General features: G+C 40.3%; 1 protein-coding gene across 3 annotated transcripts in view; it reads right to left on the bottom strand.

Annotated features, from left to right (window-relative positions):
• Dstyk (dual serine/threonine and tyrosine protein kinase) overlaps positions 1-20573 on the bottom strand; it is a 54360-nt gene extending 33787 nt beyond the window's left edge. For all 3 annotated transcript variants that reach the window (XR_007349850.1, XM_015483780.2, XM_048809557.1), the window contains exons 1-2: positions 20130-20573; positions 348-736 (exon numbers count right to left, since the gene is read on the bottom strand). Coding sequence is in view for 2 of the 3 variants with exons in the window: in XM_015483780.2 (XP_015339266.1) it covers positions 348-736; positions 20130-20394 (654 nt within the window). In the remaining variant the exon portion in view is untranslated. The remainder of the gene's footprint in view (positions 1-347; positions 737-20129) is intronic.
• Between the last annotated feature and the right edge of the window lie 3350 nt (positions 20574-23923).

Genomic DNA, 23923 nt, shown 5'->3' with positions numbered 1-23923 from the left:
ACAATCTCAGTCCTGCCCTTTTTATTCTGAGACAGGGTCTCACTAGGTTGCCTCAGCTAGCTTGAAACTCGAGATCCTCTTGCCTCAAGGCTCCTAAAATGCTGGTATTAGAGGCATGTACCAGCCACATATTCATTTTCTTCCAGGATTACTCCCTTGTAATATCATGGGCAGAAACAGGGATGGGTGATGCTATGCCCTTATCTGTTTTCAACTTTCTAGATTTTGTTCCTCTGATTACATAAAATGCTGTTCAGAGCCCAGAGTACATATTGCCAAACCACTTTTTCAAGAAGTCAAAATAAAAGCTAGTATGTATGTGAACAACTGATGTATGAGACTGGTACCTGTAAGAGGGCATGGTGCATCGTCACCTCCAATTCAGCTAAAACATGAGCAGCATCCTCACTGTCCTCTTGAACCTCCAAGTCTTCTTCAGGGATGGTCTCCCAGTTGCCCTGGTGAGCGGTGAGCGTGTGCACTAATTCGTACTGTCCAGGGAGTGCCAGGGTGACCCGGGTCTGAGTCCCATAGGTGAAGCGGAGGCGCCGGAGCTTACAGCTCTCTTCACTGCCCAGCTTGGTGGTGGGAAGCACCTGTACCCCCAACAGCAGGTTCAACAACTGACACTTGACATTACAATCCTGGCCGAGGATTAATATGCAGGGGAGGCAGTCCACAATCTGCTGGAGGTACTTCTCTTCCTTAGGTGGGAAGGAAATGCAGCTCAGCTGACCTGGTAGGGGAAGGGGAGAGTGGAGGAAAAAGGAATAAGAGAGAAGAATGAGAAAGAGAAGACAGAGACTCAGGCTGTCAGGACCTAAAAGAAAAATTTCTAGAAGACTTTCACTTAAAGGAGATACTAGGAAAACATACCAGTCAAAAAACATTCTTCAAATACCAAACAGAGGTTCCTTCCCAGCTGATCCCCAAGGAAAAAGCTATTAAAGGTGGCAGTGACCTGATCCCTTCTCCCCACTTATTTTACATCCAGTGGAGAGACAGCCTAAGAAGTTTACAAGAACCGTATCACAAACACAAGATAATTAAAATGACAATTACTAGGACATGAGTCCAGGAAGAATTTATACCTCAGTGTGTGAAAATTAAAACCTACCTCCTGAAGAAGACCCAAAGCTTAAACAAGTACAAGCCTTTTACATTTCTCTACCATATGTTTTTGCTTATTTTCCTTATTTATGACATATTTTGTAACTAAATATTCGAGCTGATCTGTATATACACTTAGAGTGAAATGAAAAGTTTTTAAAGACTGCATGAGCTCTAGACTATTTTCCAGTTCATCTCTCTGATAGCTGGTGACAATGTCCCAGCTGCTAAGTCATCTGTTTTTAGAATATCAGGTGCTCAATTAAGATCAAGAGTTCCTATCAAGTCATATTTCTTCTGTTTATAGATGACAACACCCTGAGTAAGACAAAGGGAAAGAACTGTCTGTGGAGATAAAATCTAGGCATGCTAGATTTATTAAATAGAGACCAACAATCCTCCTAAAGCAAGAGAACTTCTGTTTGGGGAAAAAGAACCAGAAGTTGATTCCCTGAACTTGATCCTTTCCCACTTTTTCAGCTCCAGGGCCTGCCTATATCTAAGATTCAGAAAGGCCAATCTTTAAGCCAAACATATACATCATAATTTAAGTTTTGGGGGGCAGTACTACTAACCAAAATAGTATTTGCTTTAGTCACTTTACCATAAACTACATTAAACCAGTGATAGGCTGACTGATTTGTTCATAAAATTGAAGCAAGAGGCCTGATTTACTTCAAAAGTGTTTTTACTTCAGGATGAACCTACCCTACTACTATTTCAAACCTTCCTGCTCCTCAACAAATGGCACCACCAAAAGGGTTAAAAAGGTATGTGTTCATGCAGGCCTCTCTATGCATTTCACTGAGGCTCTTCCTTTCATGCCTGTCTATATGAGCATCACTCTGGCCTGCAATAAACATCAGCAATACCAGACACTGAAACAAGGAAATCTAGTCTCCTGGGGAAAAGATGGGTTCCTTAGAAAAATAAAAAAGCATGCATTGAGTGCCTAATTTGGTGCAAGATATTTACTAATAAGCATGAGAGCAAAATACCAGGCTACTGGTTAATCTTTCTCCTATGATCTAAAAGCAAGGGTGCTTCGTCAGTTGTCTGTGTGGCCACTTAGCAAGTACCATGGGCTAGGGCTAGATCCATTTGTGTACAAGGTCCCTTTGTACCTTGTTCATAATTATACACTTATCATAGTTTATCCTAATTATCTGTTTATACTTATCAAAAGCCATGAAGAACCATCCTATTTCTCTCTGTATCCTCGACATCCAGTATAATGACTGACAAACAGGAAGTGCTTAAAGTTATACTTTTGTTTGTTCTGGGTCAGAATCCAGAATCATAGAGAGTTGTCTACAGAAATCTACAAGTGAATACACAAAGTATTTCAAAAAAGTATAGTATCATGAAGAATAGTTAAGGGGAACTATTATTCCTTAAAAAAATGCCTTTATCTCAATCCAGAAAGTATACATGGACAAAAGAAAAGAACCTTCCTCAATCATCTGGCAGAATTTAACTGCCATAGTGTCAACCTTACCATTCAAAGTCCAGCCAGACTATCTTCTCTCATCTACTCTCCCCAGCTTTCTTCTTTTCCCATGCCCCATGCCCAGATTTTCATGTATCAGGAGTCAATTCACATTGACAACCTTTAAATTCTTATAATAAAAGTTGTTGTTTCCTAATGAAAAAATAAATAAAAACAGCAAACTTACATGAGCTTTGTTACTGCTATTACAGAAGAAAACAAACTAAACTACTTTTGAGAACTAGAAGGAGAGGCCTCAACACCTCTGAGACCAAGTGCTAGCTATAGGAAAGCCAGTAAAATATGCAGCATCAGCCAAAATCACGGGAGACACACCCCATTATTCATTTTACTAAATTATCACCTCCCTTGCTCCATCTCTCCCACAAAAACAGCACCTACACATAAAACTGCCACTGTCAAAACAACCAAAGACCAGCTCAATGCGCAAGGCTGAAGTTGAGCCCCGTCCTAATTCTCTGTTTTCAGGTACTCTGCAAGGGTTCCAAGCACAACCTACTGGACTGAAGAAAGGTCTTCAAGATGGACGTCATCATCTATCTCTCTTTTTCAATATATCACTATCCAAGCCCTTTGTCCCCACTCCACCCCCACATATCTTTGGTTTTTTTCATTGACCTCCAACATGTCTATGAGATTTGAACATGGACATAAGAAATGAAGATGATCATTGCTTTCTTTTTTTCTTCCCCCTGCAGGATTGGATTCAGGGGCACTTTAACACTGAGCTACACCCCCAGATCATTTTATTTTGAGATAGGATCTTGATGGTTGCCCAGGGTAGTCTCAAACTTGCACTCTTCCTGTCTCAGCCTCCCAGGTAGCTGGGATTAAGGCATGTGCCACCATGCCAGGCTGAGAAATGAAGTTGAATGCAGGTGTCTTTACTTATTGCTTCTCTAGGCACACAGGTCAGTAGTGATGAAGTATACAACACAGAAGTGGGAAAAACACGAGAGTGAAGGCAGATGTTCTGATCCCAGGCTTTATCACTGACTTGCTCTATGACTTTGGCAGTCTATTTGCTCTTTTTGTGCCTTGAATTGCTCCCCTGTAAATGGAGGAAGTTGGATTAGATCTTCTTTAACATCCTTTCCAATTCTAAACTACTATCAGTTTTAACTGTTGAAAGAGTAAGGATGGGGAAGAGATGGAAGGTTGGTCTGATTGTATTTATTTTACTTCAACTTATATATGAACTTAATTATGCAAGCTCTCCCTGGACTCCTCTAACTACAGATGAAAAAGTTGACTGAACTCACCAGGAGCTCTGAGGACCAACAGCGCAGTCTTAGCAGTTCTCTAAAGAAGAGATCAAAAGTGGTAGACTGACAGTAGGAGGGAGGAAGGAAACCTGTTTCAGAGATGGAGCAGCTGCCTCTCTGACAGTCAGAGGACTTCTGAGTTAATGGCGTTTTCTTCTGTAATTAATACAATAGCATCTGTGTATGGGCTGCCAGAAGGTAACAGCATGGCTTCTCAGCTGGTGCACATTAACCCTGCCAACTCTGGCTGCAGAAAAATTCATATCAAATGTCTTAAGTGCAAACCAAGGCCTTCTTTTTCTTTCTGTTTTTCTTTTGCTTAGTGGCTATACTTAAATATAGATGATCTTGACTGGGGTTATTTTTAAACAAAGGTTTCAAGTTGGAAGAAGAGAATAACAATGGAAGGAGCAAGTCATTTTGCTTATTTGTCCTAGGTAACATTTATTGAACCCTTTCTATATATTGAACACTTTGTTTGCCTAATCTCATTTAATGCTCACAACTCTACCAAAGACTCCTCTTATCCTCATTTATAAATGAGAAAACATAAGTTTAAAAATCAGAACTAAGAAACAGCCCAGTTTCCTCTACTTATCTAAGCAGATAAAAGGTGAAACGCAGGGCTGTGCAGGAGATGTCCCCAAAGTTTCAGGGGCCAGGTTAATACTCAGTAGCAGACAATGCTCTCTACTACCCAAATACATCATTTCTCAATCTGGAGCCAAACACAAAATTTAGTATTGTAAGACCCAAATTTAAAGCAGAAGTTGCCCCAAACCACGAGGAATACAGACTTTGAGGAGAAAAACAGAATTACCACTACCTGGTACATTTTCAAAATTGGTACTATTATTCTACCTAAGATCTCTAGAGTCTCTTTTCTATAAGAAACTATAGGTGCTTTTCAGAGAAATTCTTAACATACTTCTTATCAGTCAGTATGATTACCATTTGGATTTGAAGTTAAATTACACTAGTAAGAGAGGTCAAGGGAAGGAAGAAAGGCTACACAGAAGGACCAAGAAGAATCTGGGCAGATTTTGCTGGGTCCACCTCATCTATTACCATTAGATCCCTTTCTCTACTGTTTCCATTCATGTTCATTCTCTAATAAACCTAATCATTAATAGTTTTGCCTGAGTCTTGGGGGCGGTTTCCTTTCTGAAGGCTTTATGCATATAAAACTTTGACTAAATAAATTTGTTATGTTTTGTTCTTGTCATCTTGTGTTTTCTTAGAGTAGTGTGGGTTATGACCCCTATGACAGTCACACATTTTTTCAATCTCTGTAAACTCAAGGTAAACAAGGACTTCAGAGTTAATTCAGATATCAACAGTTACTACTTAGTCCTTGTTCCTGGTACCAAATGATTTTCTTCTTCGAGGAGACTGTTTTATTTAAATGCTTTTACTTTATTTATGGGGTGCTAAGGATCGAAACCAGTGCCTCACACATGCTAGGCAAGCATTCTGCCACTGAGCTACAGCCCCCACCCTATTTTGTTTTGAATCTCACTTTTAACATTGAATTTCCCTGAAATATAATATGTGCTTTTATGGCAAGCTACCTCAAGTCTTCTCTAAAAGCAAAAGAAATTTAAAGGATTTTATAATTAACTTAAGCAACCAGTGACATAAATGTGCATTTCCATAAATAAGTATGATGCTTTATTTTATATCAACTATATGTGCCAAAAGTAAAGAACAAAACCTAAATTGAGAAAAGAATGTTATATAGTCTTTCTACTATAATCAATTCTACTATAAACTTCAAAGTATTCAGCTCCAAAAATTCCTGGGGTATGAAAGAGAAGAAAGTATAGACAAGAAACATTTACTTATCATTCCCAAACAAGCTCACTGGCCTTCAGCAAAATTTAAGATGCTGAATGACACAGGAAGCACCTGATTTAAGGAAACTATATGCTTAGGTAGTCTTGCTTTCAGAATCGTCAGGACCAATCAGTACAAGGTATTTTGATGAAGGGGTCAGGGTGCAGAGATTAAACGCTGAAATACACTCAAGTAGCTAAAGCTCTTGCTGGAAACTGAAAGCCAAGCTGGCAGAAGCATCTCTAAAGTTATCCTATCTGCTGGTCATAAGATCTTCAACAGAATTTTTTTTTTTTTTATATGGAGAATTGAACCCAGGGACAATTTGCCACTGAGCTACATGCCTAGCTCTTTTTATTTTCAGACAGGGTCTCACTAAGTTATTTAGGGCCTCACTTATTTAGTTATTTAAGTTGCTGAGACTAGCCTTGAACTTGGGATCCTCCTGCCTCAGCTTCCTGAATCACTGGGATTACAGGCATGCACCACTGTTTGGCAGATTACCAACAGATTTTTTTTTTTTTTTTGGGTACCAGGGATTGAAGCCAGGGGCACTTAACCACTGAGCCACATCTCCATCCCATTTTAAAATTTTACTTAGAGACATGGTGTCACCGAGTTGCTTAGGGCCTCACTAAGTTTATGAGACTGGTTTTGGACTCATAATCCTCCTGTCTCAGCCTCTCAAGCCACTGGGATTCCAGGAGTATGCCACTGTGACCAGATCCAACAGATTTTAAGCAGATTGTCCTGTTACCAGGAAAAAGGGGAGTTTACAATGGCAGGAGCCACATGAGACGAGAAGAAGGCACTCAGCAGCCTGCTGACAAGTTCCTTTCTGGGTGAAACTGCTCCTGAAGCTGCTCATACTACAGGGGGAACAAAAATGTGGCTGGAAGATGAGGCTGTAATTTATGGGATATAGAGATTGAAGTGGTTCCCCAAAAGACATCAAGTACAGGCTTCACAGAAAGCTTAGATTCTGTAATTTAGAAAGAAGTGTTTAACAGCTTATAACCAAAGAATGATTCAAAAGTGGTAATATGTCAAAAGGATACTGGAGCCAGGTATAGTGTGCATGCCTATAATCCCACCTACTTGGGAAGCTGAGGCAGGAGGATAGTAAATTCAAGGACAGCCTGGGCAATTTAGCTAGACCCTAGCTTAAAATAAAAAGGGCTGGTGAATTGGCTTTAGTGGTAGATTGCCCATAATAGGTTCAATCCCCAGTACAAAGGGAAGGACAATGGAGCCTGTAATCCCAGTGACTTAGGAGGCTGAGGTAGGAGAATAGCAAACTCAAGGCCAGCCTCTAAAACTTAGTGAGACCCTGTCTGAAAATAAAAAGGACTGGGTATGTAGCTCAGTGGTAGAGTACTTCTAGGAGGTTAAAAAACGTTGGGAGCAACCTGAAGGAGGATTTAAATGACCAAATTGGGGATAATTCATGCATAAAAATTAAAAATAACAGAGTTATAACCCATTGAAAAAAATTCACACGTCCCCCATTGACATAAATAAAAAAGTGAAAAGGAAAGGTCTTCTCCAGCAGAATGCCAACTAATAGACACAGAAGGAACATGGAGACAGGAGGGAGTGTCAGTGGATTCTAGGTCTAGTGGAAGGAGGTTTGTGGGGAAATGGGATGAATATCCGTGAAATCTCAGACACTTCCCCACAAAGGACTAATGAAGTGCAAAGGGGGAAATGGTGAATTTCAAGCTTAACATCTCCAGGGAGGGTTGACATCATGCACTCTGTGAGGTGGGTGCATCACAGCATCTCTCCGTCCTGTTAAGAGCCCATGACCTGGGTCTGGGATTGTGGCTGAGAGGTAGAGTGCTCACCTACTAGGTGTGGGGCCCTGTGTTCGATCATCAGCACCACATAAAATGAATGGAATAGAATAAAGGTATTGTAAAAAAATAAAATAAAAAAATAACAACAACAACAAAAAAAAAAACGCCCATGACCTAAGTCTAATAGTGAGGAAACAACATATAGATCCAGGTGAAGGGGCCTACTACAGAATGTAAGGCCTACTTTACAAATTTGCAGAAGACATGAATGACAGGAAAAGGCCAAGGAACTGTTTAGGATTAAGGGAATCTGAAGAGACATAATAACATGTGCTCCTGGACAGGATTCTAGATCAAAAAGAAAAAAAAAAAATCATTGTTGGGACAGTTAGCAAAACTTGAATGGGATCTGAGGACTGGTTGGTAATATAGAATCCATGTTAATTTCCTGATTTGGAGAGCTGTACACTGACATGTACAAGCATGTCCTTGTTCGGGAGAATGTTTGAATGTTTACAGATGAAACAACCTATTTGCATCTTGTTCTCAAAGGTTCTGAAAAAGACAAGACATAATATACCAGAAGGTGGGGGGAGCTGGTTATACATCAAATGTGTTAAAATGTTAACAACTGGGAAATCTGCAGGAAGTAGGTATGAGAGCTCTTAATATTTTTCTGTTAACATTTATGCATGTTTGAAATTACTTAAAAATTATTTTTAATGATAAAAAGAAACCCTAGCAAGGCATATGCAGCTCTAGATCTCAGAAGAAAGTGATCAAGAAACAGAATTTTACCTGAAAGGAAAAACAGCAGGGAAAAATCCATCCTACTCAGTAATAACAGGATGTGAACAATAACAGTTTCTTCATTGTTCCCACTTTTGCCCTGCATACTATTTTCATGTCTTCAGTCTTCCTGTGATGGTTTATGGCTGCCCATTCGGACTGGGGAGTTCAGGGCACTAATTCAAGTAGTTCAGGGTCAGACTTAGAACCCAGATTCACAAGGCTAAGCAGCCTAGACCGACACCATGCACAGGACACTCTGATGAAGGTAACCTCTAACCATCAAGTTCATCTGTTAAGAAGCCACCAGAGAAGCCTGACCTTGCAATGCCAGGAGTGGCCTCTTCTGTTTACTCAGGGTTAGAGAACATATTGCCACCTCTTCAGGAGTGCAGGACTCTTCCTTAGCATACTCTTAACTACTTTTCTTCTATGCTAAAAACCATTTCTGAAGTAGGAACAGCAGAACTTCTCCATTTCTCTTCACAGGACAATCATCAGCAGAGCAAGACAGTTTTCAATCAGGAGAAACTGAAATAGCTTTAACTAGAGTTCTTGTATGCCAAAAAATAAGAATGACTTTTCTTCTAACAAGCTATTTTCCCCCAACTTCTCCTTGCATTTATGTATCACCACAAGATTAAAAACTAAGGCTAGAGTACATTTTTTGGAATATTTCTAAAAGCTAAGCTTCACGCTACTAGTTCAATTGCTGTCCCTCTAATCTAGAGAGAATTTTTATCAAAACGAGTTCTGTAAACCTAGCTGCATTTGTGACAAGGCTTTGGTCCTTGCAAAGTGGTTTTTTTTTGTTTTTGGTATTAATCACAGGAACTTCATTTTACTGCAAATTATCATTGATCTTTTTTTTTTAATTTTTTATTGTTGGTTGTTCAAAACATTACATATTTCTTGATATATCATATTTCACACTTTGATTCAAGTGGGTTATAAACTCCCATTTTTACCCCATATACAGATTGCAGAATCACATCAGTTACACATCCATTGATTTACATATTGCCATACTAGTGTCTGTTGTGTTCTGCTGCCTTTCCTATCCTCTACTATCCCCCCTCCCCTCCCCTCCCCTCTTCTCTCTCCACCCCCTCTACTGTCATTCATTTCTCCCCCTTGTATTATTTTTCCCTTTCCCCTCACTTCCTCTTGTATGTACTTTTGTATAACCCTGAGGGTCTCCTTCCATTTCCATGCAATTTCCCTTCTCTCTCCCTTTCCCTCCCACCTCTCATCCCTGTTTAATGTTAATCTTCTTCTCATGCTCTTCGTCCCTACTCTGTTCTTAGTTACTCTCCTTATATCAAAGAAGACATTTGGCATTTGTTTTTTAGGGATTGGCTAGCTTCACTTAGCATAATCTGCTCTAATGCCATCCATTTCCCTGTAAATTCTATGATTTTGTCATTTTTTAATGCAGAGTAATACTCCATTGTGTATAAATGCCACATTTTTTTTATCCATTCGTCTATTGAAGGGCATCTAGGTTGGTTCCACAGTCTTGCTATTGTGAATTGTGCTGCTATGAACATCGATGTAGCAGTGTCCCTGTAGCATGCTCTTTTTAGGTCTTTAGGGAATAGACCAAGAAGGGGAATAGCTGGGTCAAATGGTGGCTCCATTCCCAGCTTTCCAAGAAATCTCCATACTGCTTTCCAAATTGGCTGCACCAATTTGCAGTCCCACCAGCAATGTACAAGTATACCCTTTTCCCCACATCCTCACCAGCACTTGTTGTTGTTTGACTTCCTAATGGCTGCCAATCTTACTGGAGTGAGATGGTATCTTAGGGTGGTTTTGATTTGCATTTCTCTGACTGCTAGAGATGGTGAGCATTTTTTCGTGTACTTGTTGATTGACTGTATGTCCTCCTCTGAGAAGTGTCTGTTCAGGTCCTTGGCCCATTTGTTGATGCAAAGTGGTTTTATTAAAAACAAAGAAATCCTGGGAAATTCTGTCCCCATTATATGGACTACAAAGGGTAAAAGAACACCAAACCGAAATCTGTCTGACATAAGTAAGGCACTAAAGCTCTTAATCTGATGAAGCTAAAATTAGACACTTTTTACATCCAAGTAAAAGAATACAAATAAAAGCAGTTTTTAAAAAGAAATGTGCATTTTTTTAAAAAATCAAAGTCTTTTATGAATATACAACCAAGAAGTCATTCTTCAGGCGATTCTGATACATCATTTAGACAACTGAAAAGTAAAACAATTCTCCAGTCCTACTTCTCATCTTCCTGCCCAGAGAATAGCACCCCAGGGAACGGAAGCACAGCATAATAAAACCAACCCTAAAGAGAGTAGGGGTCAAAAGGTTCCCACAGCCACACGACACACAGCAGGGGATCATATCCAAACCTTTCACACTGCCTGTGATGGGCATTTCATCTGGAGTCCATAGGGGATCGATGGGTCCTCAGGCTCTGACCAACCTTTCTTCACAGTTTTGGATTGAACTTTGGAGGAACATTATACATAAGGAGGCTTTCTCAGTGATACAGAGAAAGCAAAGAAACACAGATCTCTACCACTATTTTATATATATATATATTCTCTGCTCAGGTGCCAAATCCCAAGACCCCAACATCACTAACTCCTCATTTGGCAAAGAGGTGAATCAGTCTGCCAACCTAGAAATGGCCTGAGACTGGACATCCTCACAGGGAACTTCAGATAGACCTCTGAGAAATAAGAAAGAAAAACTGCATATTCCACATGGACTCACTCCCTGTACTCGTTATAAATGACACCACTCAGATTCCCTGGGCCACGTAGGAAGCAAAAATCTATCATCCCAAGAGGCTGACTATTTTTCTACAAGAAGGAGCAAATTGACTTTAGGTCTTAGAACTGTTAGGGAGAAAAGCACATCTATCTACACACCTTACACTCTCACTACTGGTTTCTCTGTAAGTAATCTCTAAGAAAGATATGGAGATGGAGAGAAACTCTAACAGTAATCCTTATGAATGCATCCTGCATTTGAAACCTGTAAACACAAAAATTATCAATACTCTAACAAAGAAAGAAGAGGGTTAATTTTCTTGTACTTGGTCAGATAGTCAGCAGAACGTCTCAACTCTTACTTTTTTTCCTTGCAGTGCTGGAGATGCAGTGCTCTGGGCCTTGTATATGCCAAGCAAGTGCACTATCTTTGAGCTACACCCCCAGCACTCAACTTCTATTCTTAACAGTGCCATTTAATCTTACAAATTCCCATGTGCCCTACCCCATCAAAGAAGCTGTTGGTTAAGTAGATAACTAATTTGTAGACAACTCCCTAGAGGGTATGCAATGAAACATCAATCCTTCTTTCATAACATTGCTTTAGAATTAATAATCTGTTAGTTGGACAGAGTGGTTCACTACTATGTCATGTGCCCAGTACAGAATCAGAAAATAAAATAATAATTTTTTGAGTGAAAAAAATTAAGAATTCACTTCCCAGGGCCTGGGGTTATGGCTCAATGGTAGAGTGCTTGCCTTGCATGTGTGAGGCACTGGGCTCAATCCTCAGCACCACATAAAAATGAAGTAAAGGTATTTTACAACAACAACAAAAAATTTAATATTTTTAGAATTTGTTTTTTTTAAAAAGAATTTACTTACCATATCAGAGTGAAACTCTGGTCTATTGGTATTGTATACAACTAATTCATCCTCTGGGACATGAAAAACATTATTTGGGATACCAGCATAGAATGTAACTCCAGCCTAGCCAGGCACGTGGGGTGTACCTACAGTCCCTATAGGTGTACCTACAGTACTCAAGAGGCTGATGCACAAGGATCACTTCAGCCCAGGAGTTCCAGGCCAGCGTAGCCAACATCGCGAGACTTGGTCTCCAAAAAGAAGTAATGCCAGACTACTCATCATCTATCAAATGTATATTATTGTTCTTTTTTTAGGGGCCCAAGAAGTAAAATGTGGGTGAGTCTACAAAAATCCATATCTTCTCTGGTAAAATAATAATAATAATAATAATAACAACAACAACAACCTTCTGAAGTGGGAATTAAATTGCACTTAATTTCTTTTTTTTTAATATTTATTTTTTAGTTGTAGGTGGGCACAACATATTTATTTCATTTTTATGTGGTGCTGAGGTTTGAACCCAGTGCCTCACATGTGCTAGGCGAGCACTCTACCACTGAGCCACAACCTCAGCCCCAAAATTGCACTTAATTTCAAAACATCATTCCAACATCTACCAGCCATGGAAATAATTTAATATATATTTATTTGCTCATGGTAGGCATTGCAGGGAATACAAAGATAAATAAAACAGTCTTTATTCTTAAAGATTTACAATCTAGTCAGCAGGATAAAACAAATACACTCACAGCTATCATACAAAAACAAACAAACAAACAAACAAATAAATAAAAACAAGAGCCTATAAGAATTAGATATAATGTGAAATTCACATTTATCTTTATTTCAATAATATTCTTTGAAGTTTTATTTTTAAGATTGTTTTTGAAGTGTATTTAACCACAGAAAGATCCTTTGTTCTCTCAATCTAGTGAAACAGAGAACAGAGAAAGGAAGAAAGCAAAGGAGAAAGTGGACAGACCAAAACAAAATTTAACACTGGATTTTTATCAAAATCTGTGGGGGATTTTTTGGGTGGAAGGGGGTACTGGGGATTGAACCTTGGAGCACTTCACCACCTTACCCCAGCCCTATTTATTTATTTATTTATGACTCAGGTGAAGGGGGGGGCACCTCACCACTAAGTTACATTCCCAGTCCTCTTTTATTTTATAAGATGGGGTCTCACTAAGTTGCTGAGGGTCTCCCTAAATTGCCAAGGTTAACCTCAAACTTGTGGTCCACCTGCTTCAGCCTTTCACGTTGCTGGGATTACAAACCACTGGCCCAGCTAATTCTATGCTGCCTTTAAAAACACTTGCATGGCTGAAGCACAAGCCATATTGAAATAATGACTTATTTATTTATTTATTAGTTGTAGATGGACAATACCACAATACCTATATTGTATTTATTTATTTTTATGTGATGCTGAGGATCAAACCCAGTATCTCACAGGTGACAGGCAAGTGCTCTACCACTGAGCTCCAGCCCCAGCCCTGAAGTAATGACTTGAAGACTAAACTAAATACATTGCAGTTGATAATAAGTTAAAGGCAATAATGTTTTTTCTTTTTAAGAGCAGGCAGAATTTTACAACCCTTTTTAAAAGCAGGCTTGCCCTGAGCTATGGGAAACAGATTTTTCCAGGAAAGGAAGATTAGGAAGGGAAAGGCTAAAAAGGGAAAGGGTGCGAAGCACCATTGTGCTTGAGAAAGCCATTTCCTCCCAGGTTCCTAATCAGCAAAAGGAGACCTGGTGCCCTGAAAGTCAGGGAGGAGAAACTGGAATAAGGGGCCTGAGTAGGCTACATCACACTATAGTCACTGAATCAAACAGTCTCCCACTGAAGTAAATCATGGTTCCATGACAAGCTATGGAGCCTCGGTTATGACTCATTTGTAACAAATTCTCTCTACTGCAGAGTGCATTTTGTATTCCCATGGCCAGCCAGGTCAAAAAAGAACAAGGAGTCACAGAAGCAGAATTGGACTGGGAGCCTGGAGACCTGGGCCTAAATCTGGCTCCCACTCAAAATTGTTCTGTCCCATATTCCATCTTTTTGCCCTCATTTTCTTTCCCCAACCCCATTTGCCAGCTTCCTAATCCAGTGTTCACTAACTATACACAAACACACACACACAAACACATAGATTTAGCACTAAGTATACACCTGAGTTTTAATATCATTGTCACCAAATGTCACAACTTTGGAAAGTTGGCATTACCACTCCCATCTTATTTATTAAGATATAATTAGCCTCCTCCCCACTCCCACTTTTTTTTTTTTTTGGCAGATGGAAGCCAAGGGCAATTTACTGCTGAACTACATCCCCAAGCCCTTTTTGTTTTTTATTTAGAGACAGTCTTGCTAAATTGACCAAGCTGGCCTCAAATGTGTGATCCTTGTACCTCAGCCTCCCTCCTGAGTCCTTGGGATTATCACAATGCTTATAGATGTGCGACACTATGCCTTTAAAAAAAAAAAAGTTTTTTTAGATATTGATAGACCTTTATTTTATTCATTTATCTATATGTGGTACTGAGAATCGAAGCCAGTGCCTCACACGTGTGAGGCAAGCGTTGTACCACTGAGCCACAACCCCAGCTCCAACACCATGCCTTTTTAAGTGTAAAATTCAGTGGTTTTAGTATGTTCACAAAGTTGTACAACCATCACTACTATTGAATTCCAGAGCATTTTCAACACCTTAAAAGAAACCTCAAACCCACCAGCAGTCACTCCTCATTTGCCTCTCCCCACAATGCCTGGCAACCTCTAATCCACTTTCTGTCTCCATAAATGTGCCTATTTTGGACATTTCATATAAATAGAATGACACAATGTGTGGCATTGTGTATCACTCCTTTATACAGAAAAGACTCAAATAGGCTAAGTAACTTGCCAAAGTCACACAGTTTTGTGATGGTGCACGCCTATAAACCCTGCTACTGGGGAGGCTGAATAAAGAGGATCACAAGTTCAAGGCCTGCCTCAGCAACTTAGCAAGATCCTCAGCAACCAGGCAAGACCCTATCTCAAAGTAAAATAAATAAATAAACAAACAGGATTAGGATGTAGCTTAGTGGTAAAATGCCCCTGGGTTCAATCCCCAGTACCAATACATACGTGTACACACACACACACACACACACACAAAATAAATTTAAATTTGGACTCAGGTCTGATTAAATGTTCATGCTTGCTTTTAACCACTGTATGCTGCTTCCACATGGGTAGAAAATTGAGAAAGAGAAAGTTTCATATATACTTGAAAAGATGGGGTTTTGTTAATCTAAGGTAATAAAAATAAATAACTACAACTACAAGACCATCTCTACTAGAGCTTATAATTCATAGGCAGCTCTTCTAAACATCACAAACTACTAGAATACACAGTAATTCCATCTCTTGTCTATGTTTTGCCCCACAACCTGTTCTCCCCAACCCTCAGCCCCAAAAAGATGGCAGGTGTACAAAACCAGGTTGCAAAGAGACTCCTTTCTCCCAGTGTTTTGTATCTCCCCCAAGTGTCACTCTGCCACTTAAACTTTATCATCCATACAACTTTCTAAGATAATGTCTGTTTTAAATAAGTGCACTAATGCTTTTTTCCTTCTTTTAAATTCTGGCAACAAGTTCATACTAGACATGCCAAAAAGGGAATGAAGAATATTGGGGAAACATAGCTATCAGCTAACCAAAGGCAAAAAGAGTTATAAAAACCTAAGAATTATAATTCACATAAAATGCCTATAATCTGGTACTGACACAGTGGTGCAAACCTGTAGCCCCAGCAACTCAGGAGGCTGAGGCAAGAAGATTGCCAAGTTGGTGGCCAGCCTGGGCAACTGAGCAAGACCCTCAGCAACTTAGCAAGATCCTGCCTCAAAATAAAAAAAGTCTGGGGATGTAGATCAGTCGTAAAGCACCCCTGGGATCAATCTCTAGTACCAAAAAGAAAAATTCCTATAATCTTACACCTTCCTATTATGGTTCCCACCACCACCCATGCTTTATGTGTTGGAGGTGAATAAAGTTTGGATTAGATTACACCTTTGTAGAGGACCAAGTTCAGGTCTACCTTGTTCTTTTATGTATCATCCAACATAAACAAATAAGTATTTTATAGTCAGGATAATTATAATTATTTTTCTTTCTTAGGAGAAAGGCATAGAAGAAAAAGACCGATGTCCACTAGCCCAAAGCCAAAATCGACATCTTTTACGCTTTACCCCCATATATCCCACAGACTAGTACATCCCAGGAACTCAAATTTCTATTGAATAATAGCTAATATTTACATGGCACCTGTTCTAAACCTGTGCATATATTAGCTCCCGACAATCCTACAGGTAAGTACTATTCAAATTCCCTTCTCCAGATGAAGACTATGGAACAACACAGTTGTGGTTTGTCATTCAGTTAGTAGGGAGTGGAACCAGGATGGAAGGAAGGCAACACAAAGAATAGAATTCCTTTGGAATGAATTGAGTCACTCCAGTTTCTTAAAATTGAGAGGTTTATGACAAACTGCAAAACCAGGAACTCTACTGGATCATAAAACAAGAAAAACACTTTTCCCTCTTTTGTTTTGTAATATTCTATTCTGCCTTTCTCCAGAAGTGCTCAGTCTTTATCTCATTACTTCTGAACCCTCTGATGAAAAATCAAGATATAAGGGGGGTCTCATCTCCCAAAGTAAAATGGGAAAAAAGGCCCATTTGGGCAGCAGAACTAAATAAAGGAAACTTCACTTACAATTCCATTTTTTTTTTAATATAAACCAAGCTACTCTTTTAAAAAAAATCATTTTGGAGTCCTATTCTACCTACTTTTTAACTCTTAAACTTCTAAATGTTTAACTTCTAAAATATAACATATTATATATTCTCGACATCATCAACTATCAAAATTAAGAGGGAAATAAACCAGGCATGGTGGTGCATGCCTATAAATCCAGCTACCCAGGAGGCTGGGGCAGGAGAATGCCAAGTTTGAGGCCAGCCTGGGCAACTTAGTGAGACTCTGTCTCAAATAAAAAATAAAAATGGTTGGGGAGCTGGGGTTGTGGCTCAGAGGTAGAGTGCTTGCCTAGTATGCATGAGGCACTGGGTTCAATCCTCAGCACCACATAAAAGTAAAATAAAGATATTGTGTCCACCTATAACTAAAAAATAAATATTAAAAAAATGGTTGGGGATGTAGTATGTGTGAGTCTCTAGGTTTAACCCCAGTACCAGGGGGGGAAAAAAAGGGAAGTATTATTTTGAGGTTCTTCCCAATCCTTTGTGGTTGAAAGTGAAATAACAAAACTTCTTGGCATTATATGGCACTATAAATAGTATATAAAGAAACAAAAGTTTTTTCTATTGTTACCATCCTTATAGTCCAACAATTTCAAATTTATAGTTTGTCCCTAATTTTCAACTGCTTAAATACCATACTGCCTCAAGCCCAGAAGGTCACTGCCATTCTGAAATGATTAAAACTTTTTTGAAGTTTCTTAAGAATTGAGTGTTCCTTTCCTTAAGATTCCAGGTTCCTATTAATCAGAAACCAGCATTCACAAAAGAAAGTTGAGACAGTCTCTGAATGACATTGACCTTACACAGATAGCCTGAAAAAGAGAGAACAAGAGCTAGTTGTCTTTTACAGAGTGGTTTCTATTTCCTAACATAATTACCTAAATAGCTGATAAAATGGCACCCCTAAATACACATAGCAAGTATCATCTAATTTTCCCTGGTGTTTTCTACTTCCCCAAAACAAGACCCTCCACAGCGACAGGAGGGGAAGTGTCTCATGGAACAAATCAAACTGCCCCCAGTCTTGTCTTCTGCACCCTCTCAGTTTTTATTTAGGATGGACAGATTCCAGAGGATGAAGAGAGCTAAATATGCAAAATTAGTTCACGATGCAGTCAACTAGAAAAGTCAATGAGGCAAAATACAAAGGTGTATTTGTATTGCTTAAGTTGGCTTTTAAAAAATAAAAACAAGAGCCAACAAAGATGCCTTGAAAACATCCATCTCCCTAAGGTGACTCTATTCTCTGATTTTCTTAGGAATAATTCTAAAATAGTTGTGTAACATAAGACAGCAAGAGCTGAGTGAGGTGGTGCACACCTGTAATCTTGAGGTTGAGGTAGGAGAATTTCAAATTCAAGGTCAACCTGGGCAATTTAGTGAGATCGTGTCTCAAAATAAAATAAAAAGGACTGGGAATGTACCTCAGAAGTACTTGCCTATTATGTGCAAGGCGCTGGGTTCAATGGTAAAATGGGAAAAAAGTAAAAATAAGTAAAATAAAATAAAACAGCCTGGCTGGGGGTGTAGCTCAATGGTAGAACATTTGCTTGCCAGAGGTCCTGGGTTTGAGCCCCAGCACTAAATAATAATAATAATAATTTAAAAGAAATTTTAAATACTAATTAACTAAACTAAAATAAAACAGCAATAGAGAGCTTTCTAAGATAAACTTTGAGAAAAGCTTCTGAGCATGAAAGATGCTGGAAAACACTGCTAAGAGAGAAGGTGAAAGTACACATTCCTGGGATCCTCTCCGAAACCATTAGTTATTTTATCAGCTGTTTTCTGATAGCCTCAAAGAAAACAGTTCCTTCTGCAAGTTCATTTCTAGAACAGCAAATCCCCGACATAAGATATCAAAAACCCAACTTCAGAAAAGCTAGTTATCATCCTAATCCCACTTATCCCCTAAGGTAAATAAGAGCTTTTAATAATTGATATCCAGGTCAACTAAATGAAATGGTATAATTTAGGATACTATCAGAATGTTACAAGCTCTCCCCTTCCACTGGAGATTGAATCCAGGGGTACTTTTACACACTGAGCTACATCCCCAGCCCTTTTAATTTTGAGGCAGGGTATCCTTAAATTGCTGAGAGCCTGGCTAAAATGCAGAAGCTGTCATTGAACTTGCAGTACTCCTGCCTCAGCCTCTCCAGTTGCTGGGATTACAGGTGTGTGTGTGCACAATGCAACTGACAGGAGCTCATTTTTATTACCAATTCTGGAATTTCAAATTCAAGATATTAAACACACACTTTTGGGAAAATAAGATCTAACACACAACCTCAAAGCATTTCATGCAAGTTCTCAACATAATAGTTGTTCAAATTTGCTATCGGCATCTAAACTCGTGTTTCTGATAGTGTTAGCAGATCACCTGCATCCGAATCTCGGGGTCTTTTCATGTTAAATCAGATTTTTAGGATCCCTTACCACAATTATTTAATCAGAATCTGAGAGAAAGCCTGAGACATGGTATGATTTTAATACGCATTGTGGTTTAAGAATCACTAAATTAAACCAACGTTGTCCCTGAAATATCTATGTGGAATGCCAGTCCCTCCTTCTTTTCAGTCTATATCCTAATAAGACACAGAAGTCAATTGACCCTCCAGTTCAACAACAACAACACTTTAAAACAAGAAGTTAGGAAAGATTAAAGACCATGCATAATTTTAAGTGCTCTGGAGCATCGGGCACATCCCAGAAAGAATCATGTAAACAAGGGCAATAGTAACTAGTTCTCGAAGAGCTCAGGACTAAAGTGATCCCTTCCTTCCCTCTAACTTCTTCACCATTAAGCACAAGCAACATCTCTGGGCAATTCCCTGGCACCCATCAGATATGGTTTCCTTTGGTGACACCCAACCCTATTAGAATACATTCCTTCTCTACAGAGCTGCCTCAAGAGGGATGTACAAGCATTTTATATACTTGAACACACACCCTCCCACCGCTGTAGTCCTGAGGCTTCCTCAGACTCTGCGACACCTTGACTGCTGTCTCTCCTCCATCCCTAAACTGGGACTCCGAGCCACACAACCGCTCCCCTCCAACTCAAAGCAACTTTCCCCACTCCTCGGATTTACACCCACACTCCTCACGCACCCGCCCTTCCCAGTCCGCCCGCGCACAGCCGGGTCCCTTGGGTCCTGGCTCCTGCACTCGGGACGCCCCTTGCTCCCAGGTCCCCGGCCGAGCCCTCGGTACCCCTCCCCCAGGGATGCCCTCCCACCGCATCACGGATCCCGCCGGCCCAGGCCCCGAGGCCCCGCCACGCAGCCCAACTCCCACTTAGCGCCTCTTCCCAGGGTTGTTGGGTAGGGGAAGGGGCAGGGGTGAGGTTCGCCTTCAAATTTGCTATTTCCCTCAGGCCTGTCCTCCTTACCAGCCTGCAGCCCGGTTTCGGCGACATCGCCGGCAGGGCCAGGCTCGGCCCCACCGCCGCCGGCGGGGGAGGAGGGGCAACTGTGGTTGTGGGAGCTCTTGATGTCGCGGAAGAACTTCTGGGTTTCGCGCAGGTTCTGCCTCAGCCGTCCCAGGTAGCGGCGGTAGCGACCGAAGCCCCGGCACAGCTCGCGGATCATTCCGCCTCCTCCGGGGCCAGGACCCGAGAGCGGCTCGCTGCCCCATGGCAGCCCGTCGCCCTCCATCTCCTCAGCGCACTGTCTTCTCGGTCGGGTCCTCGGCCGCTGATCCACTCCCCCTCCTTCCCGCCCCCCAGTGCTTCAGGGAGGCGGAATCCGCCTCCTGACGCCCCCGCCTGCAGTCCTCCAGGCTGACAGCCTCCGTCACTGCCGTTGCAAACAAACCAACGCACAGTGCGCCGCTCACGGAACCTTTCTCTTAGCGCTCCGGGAGAGCAAGGGAAGGATGATGGAGAACATCATCACCGCGCGGTCTTCTGGGACTTGTAGTCTGGGCTGAGGCCGAGCACCAGAGCCCCGAGGCTGAGAGGCTGAAGCTCCAGAGTTCTTAGGTGGGACTGATCCCTCTTGGATAAAAACCTCACTCGTTCTTACGCTTACACACACTTCTGTGTTAAAAATGTGTTCCTGAGCTGGGGTTATAGCTCAGTGGTAGAGTGCTTGCCTAGCATGTGTGAGGCACTGGGTTCGATTCTCAGTACCACATAGAAATAAAAATAAAATAAAGGTCCATCGACAGCTTTATGTGTTCCTAAATGTGTTTCTGCTTCCTACACGAATGCCCTTGAAGAGGGAGAGGAGCTGAGGAATCCAGACGCCTGCAGAGGTGGGGTGCATTACTGAAATCAGAGGGAAAGATTTTAATAGCAAAGAAAAGGAAGGAAACAAGACCGAGGACAGCACTATCTCCATGGTTACCTAAATGGCTGTCTCACTTTCCGGACACAGCAGATACTGAGGATCAACTGAAAATACCCTGAGAATAATGAACTCTCTCTTTTGGGTTGCATACTTCTTTTCCAATTTTCTTTTTCCAAATGTGGAGAGGGGGGATGGGAAAGGGTCAATAAGAGCTATAAACTAAAGTACAGTTGGTTTCTTGAAGTAGGGAGACCGGGTTTGAGAAGAGGAAGTTGAGGTTTGTAGCCTTCCAACCCCATTTCTGATTATCTTAACCGGGCTTCTGCCAATACAGAAGACTTCCATTGACACAAACTCTCCTATCGCCAGACACAATCATGAAGAGGCAAAACTTGTCCTCCACCTCTTTTCACGTTTTCTGCTTTCTCTCACATGCTCACCAGGCACAGAGTCCACTATGCCTGTCTTAAGTGAAAAGATCCCATCTTTGAATCGAGCTAGACCTCTTCTTTGAGAGGCTGGACGGTGTAGTTCCTTCCTCAAGTGAATTTAAGAGGAGATTTGAGTTTGGATTTGGACTTCCCTGATACCTTGCGTTGAAATCTCAGGCAAGACCTGTTTCATTATCTATGGAATAAAGGTTTGGACTAGTTGATTTTTAGGTTCTGTGAGTCCTGCTTTACCTTTCCAGGGACTTTTAACATTTTATAAAAAATGGCCACTAATCCAAATTAACCTGTACCTGGTAAATGATGGGAGCCTCATGCTTCTTCCCATTTACTCCCTCCCTTATATTCGGCCACATATTTTCCACTAGCTAGTCTTCTACTTTGCAAAGTTGTATTCCCCATGCACCCTGAAAAGGCTTAGTAAATTAAAAATGAAAATACAAAATGGGAGCAGTGGGGCACGCCTATAATACCAGCAGCTCGGGAGGCTCAGTCAAGACCATTTTGAGTTCAAAGCCAGCCTCAGCAATTTAGGAGGCTCTAAGCAACTCAGCAATACCCTATATCTAAATAAAACATGGGGGGGGGGGGCTGGGGATATAGCTCAGTGTTTGACAGTTCCTGGTTTCAATTCCAAATACCAAAAAAAGGGAGGGGTGGAATTTTTGTACAAGAATGTTAATGTTACTTTTAAAAATGGGAGAGCTGGGGGCTGGGGATGTGCCTCAAGAGGTAGTACGCTTGCCTGGCATGTGTGCGCCCCGGTTTGATCCTCAGCACCACATACAGATGAAAGATGTTGTGTCCACCGATAACTAAAAAAAATAAATATTAAAAAATTCTCTCTCTCTCTCTCTCTCTCTTTAAAAAAAAAAATGGGAGAGCTGTAACGAAGAGATGCATAATGACTTGCCATGAAGAATAATTTCCAGCAAAGGGCAAAGGATCAAATGAGAGAGCACTCCACTGGAGTTGTCCAGAGTGTCCTTTCAGGAAAGGTCATACTTTTTCTTTCTTTCTTTTTTATTTTTCTTTCTTTCTCTTTCTTTTTTTCTTTCTTAGTTCTGGGGATTGAACCCAGGGCCGCATGCATACTAAGCAAGCTGGAGCCCACCCTTTCAAAAATTATTCACTGATATTTTAAATTAATGTTTGAAATAAGTGACATAAGAATGTGGTATAAAATTCGAATAGTATAAAGGGTACAAGGAAAAATTAAGTCTCCCTGTCTTCCAGTCACCTAATTTCCTTCCCAGGAGACACTATACTACAGATTATGTATGTATTTTAAACAAATGATAGCATACTATACATACTCTGAGTATGTCAAGACTTCCACAGCAGAACATAAAGATCTGCCTCATTCTTTTTAACTGTATAATATACTACCATATGGATGGCATATTTTATTTAATATGATATCTATACCTTTAGGGTTTTTCAGTCTTTTGATATTGCAAACAATGCTGCAGTAGCTAGCTTTCTATAATCGTCATTTTGAATATGTGTAAATATACTCACCCCCATTTTTTTATCTGCTGAGAAAAGAGCTCATTTTTGCTACTTAAAAATCTTGAGTTGGGGTTGTAGTTCAGTGGTAGAGCGCTTGCCTCGCATGCGTGAGACCCTGGGTTCTATCCCCAGCACCCATAAAAATAAATAAATAAAAATAAAGATATTGTGCCCATCTACAACTAAAAAAATATTTTAAAAAAATCTTTAAGGATGCAACAGCAAACCTTCTTAAATCCAAAGATCTATCAGTAGAAATACATATTTTATTCAAATATTTACTTCTAAAGACAAAAGGGGAAAGTTAAGTATTTGGATTTTAAGAAGAGAGTATTTAAATTAGTAAATTAATTTAAATTAAATTAGAAGAAAAGTGTTTTCAGAAAGTGAAGAGTTAATTAATGAAGACAAACACACAGATCTACTTCTGTTCCCTCTTAGAAGTCTATTAAAATAACAGTAAAGGGATTTTTAAAAGCATAAAGTCACAATAATAGGGGCTGAAGTTGTGGCTCAGTGGTAGAGTGCTCGCCTAGCACGTGCGAGGCCCTGGGTTCGATTCTCAGTACCACATAGAAATAAATAAAGATATTGAGTCCAACTACAACTAAAAAAATAAATATAAAAAAAAATAAAGTCACAATAATAAAAACAGCCATTAGCAAAAATAAATTGATGGAAACTGGAAAGCAAATATTAATTAAGATAGCATCCTAAAGAAACCTGAATCCTAAACACGAAGTGAGAAAAGCTCAGACCCAACCAGATTTATACTGCCAATTTTCCCAAGTATCCGGAATTGGTGGCAGTAGCCTTGCCCCATGCCTACTTTGGAAGTACAGGAAAGCAGAGCTGCATGTGCAGGTTGTGCAGGGACCCTGAATAGGAATTAAAACAAGGATTTCAAAAGTTTTTTAAGAGCAGTTAAATCC

Source organism: Marmota marmota, unplaced genomic scaffold, assembly GCF_001458135.2.
Source record: "Marmota marmota marmota unplaced genomic scaffold, marMar, whole genome shotgun sequence".
NCBI lineage: Eukaryota > Metazoa > Chordata > Mammalia > Rodentia > Sciuridae > Marmota > Marmota marmota.
The sequence above is the reverse complement of the archived record's forward strand: the minus strand, read 5'-3'. Positions and strand labels throughout refer to the sequence as shown.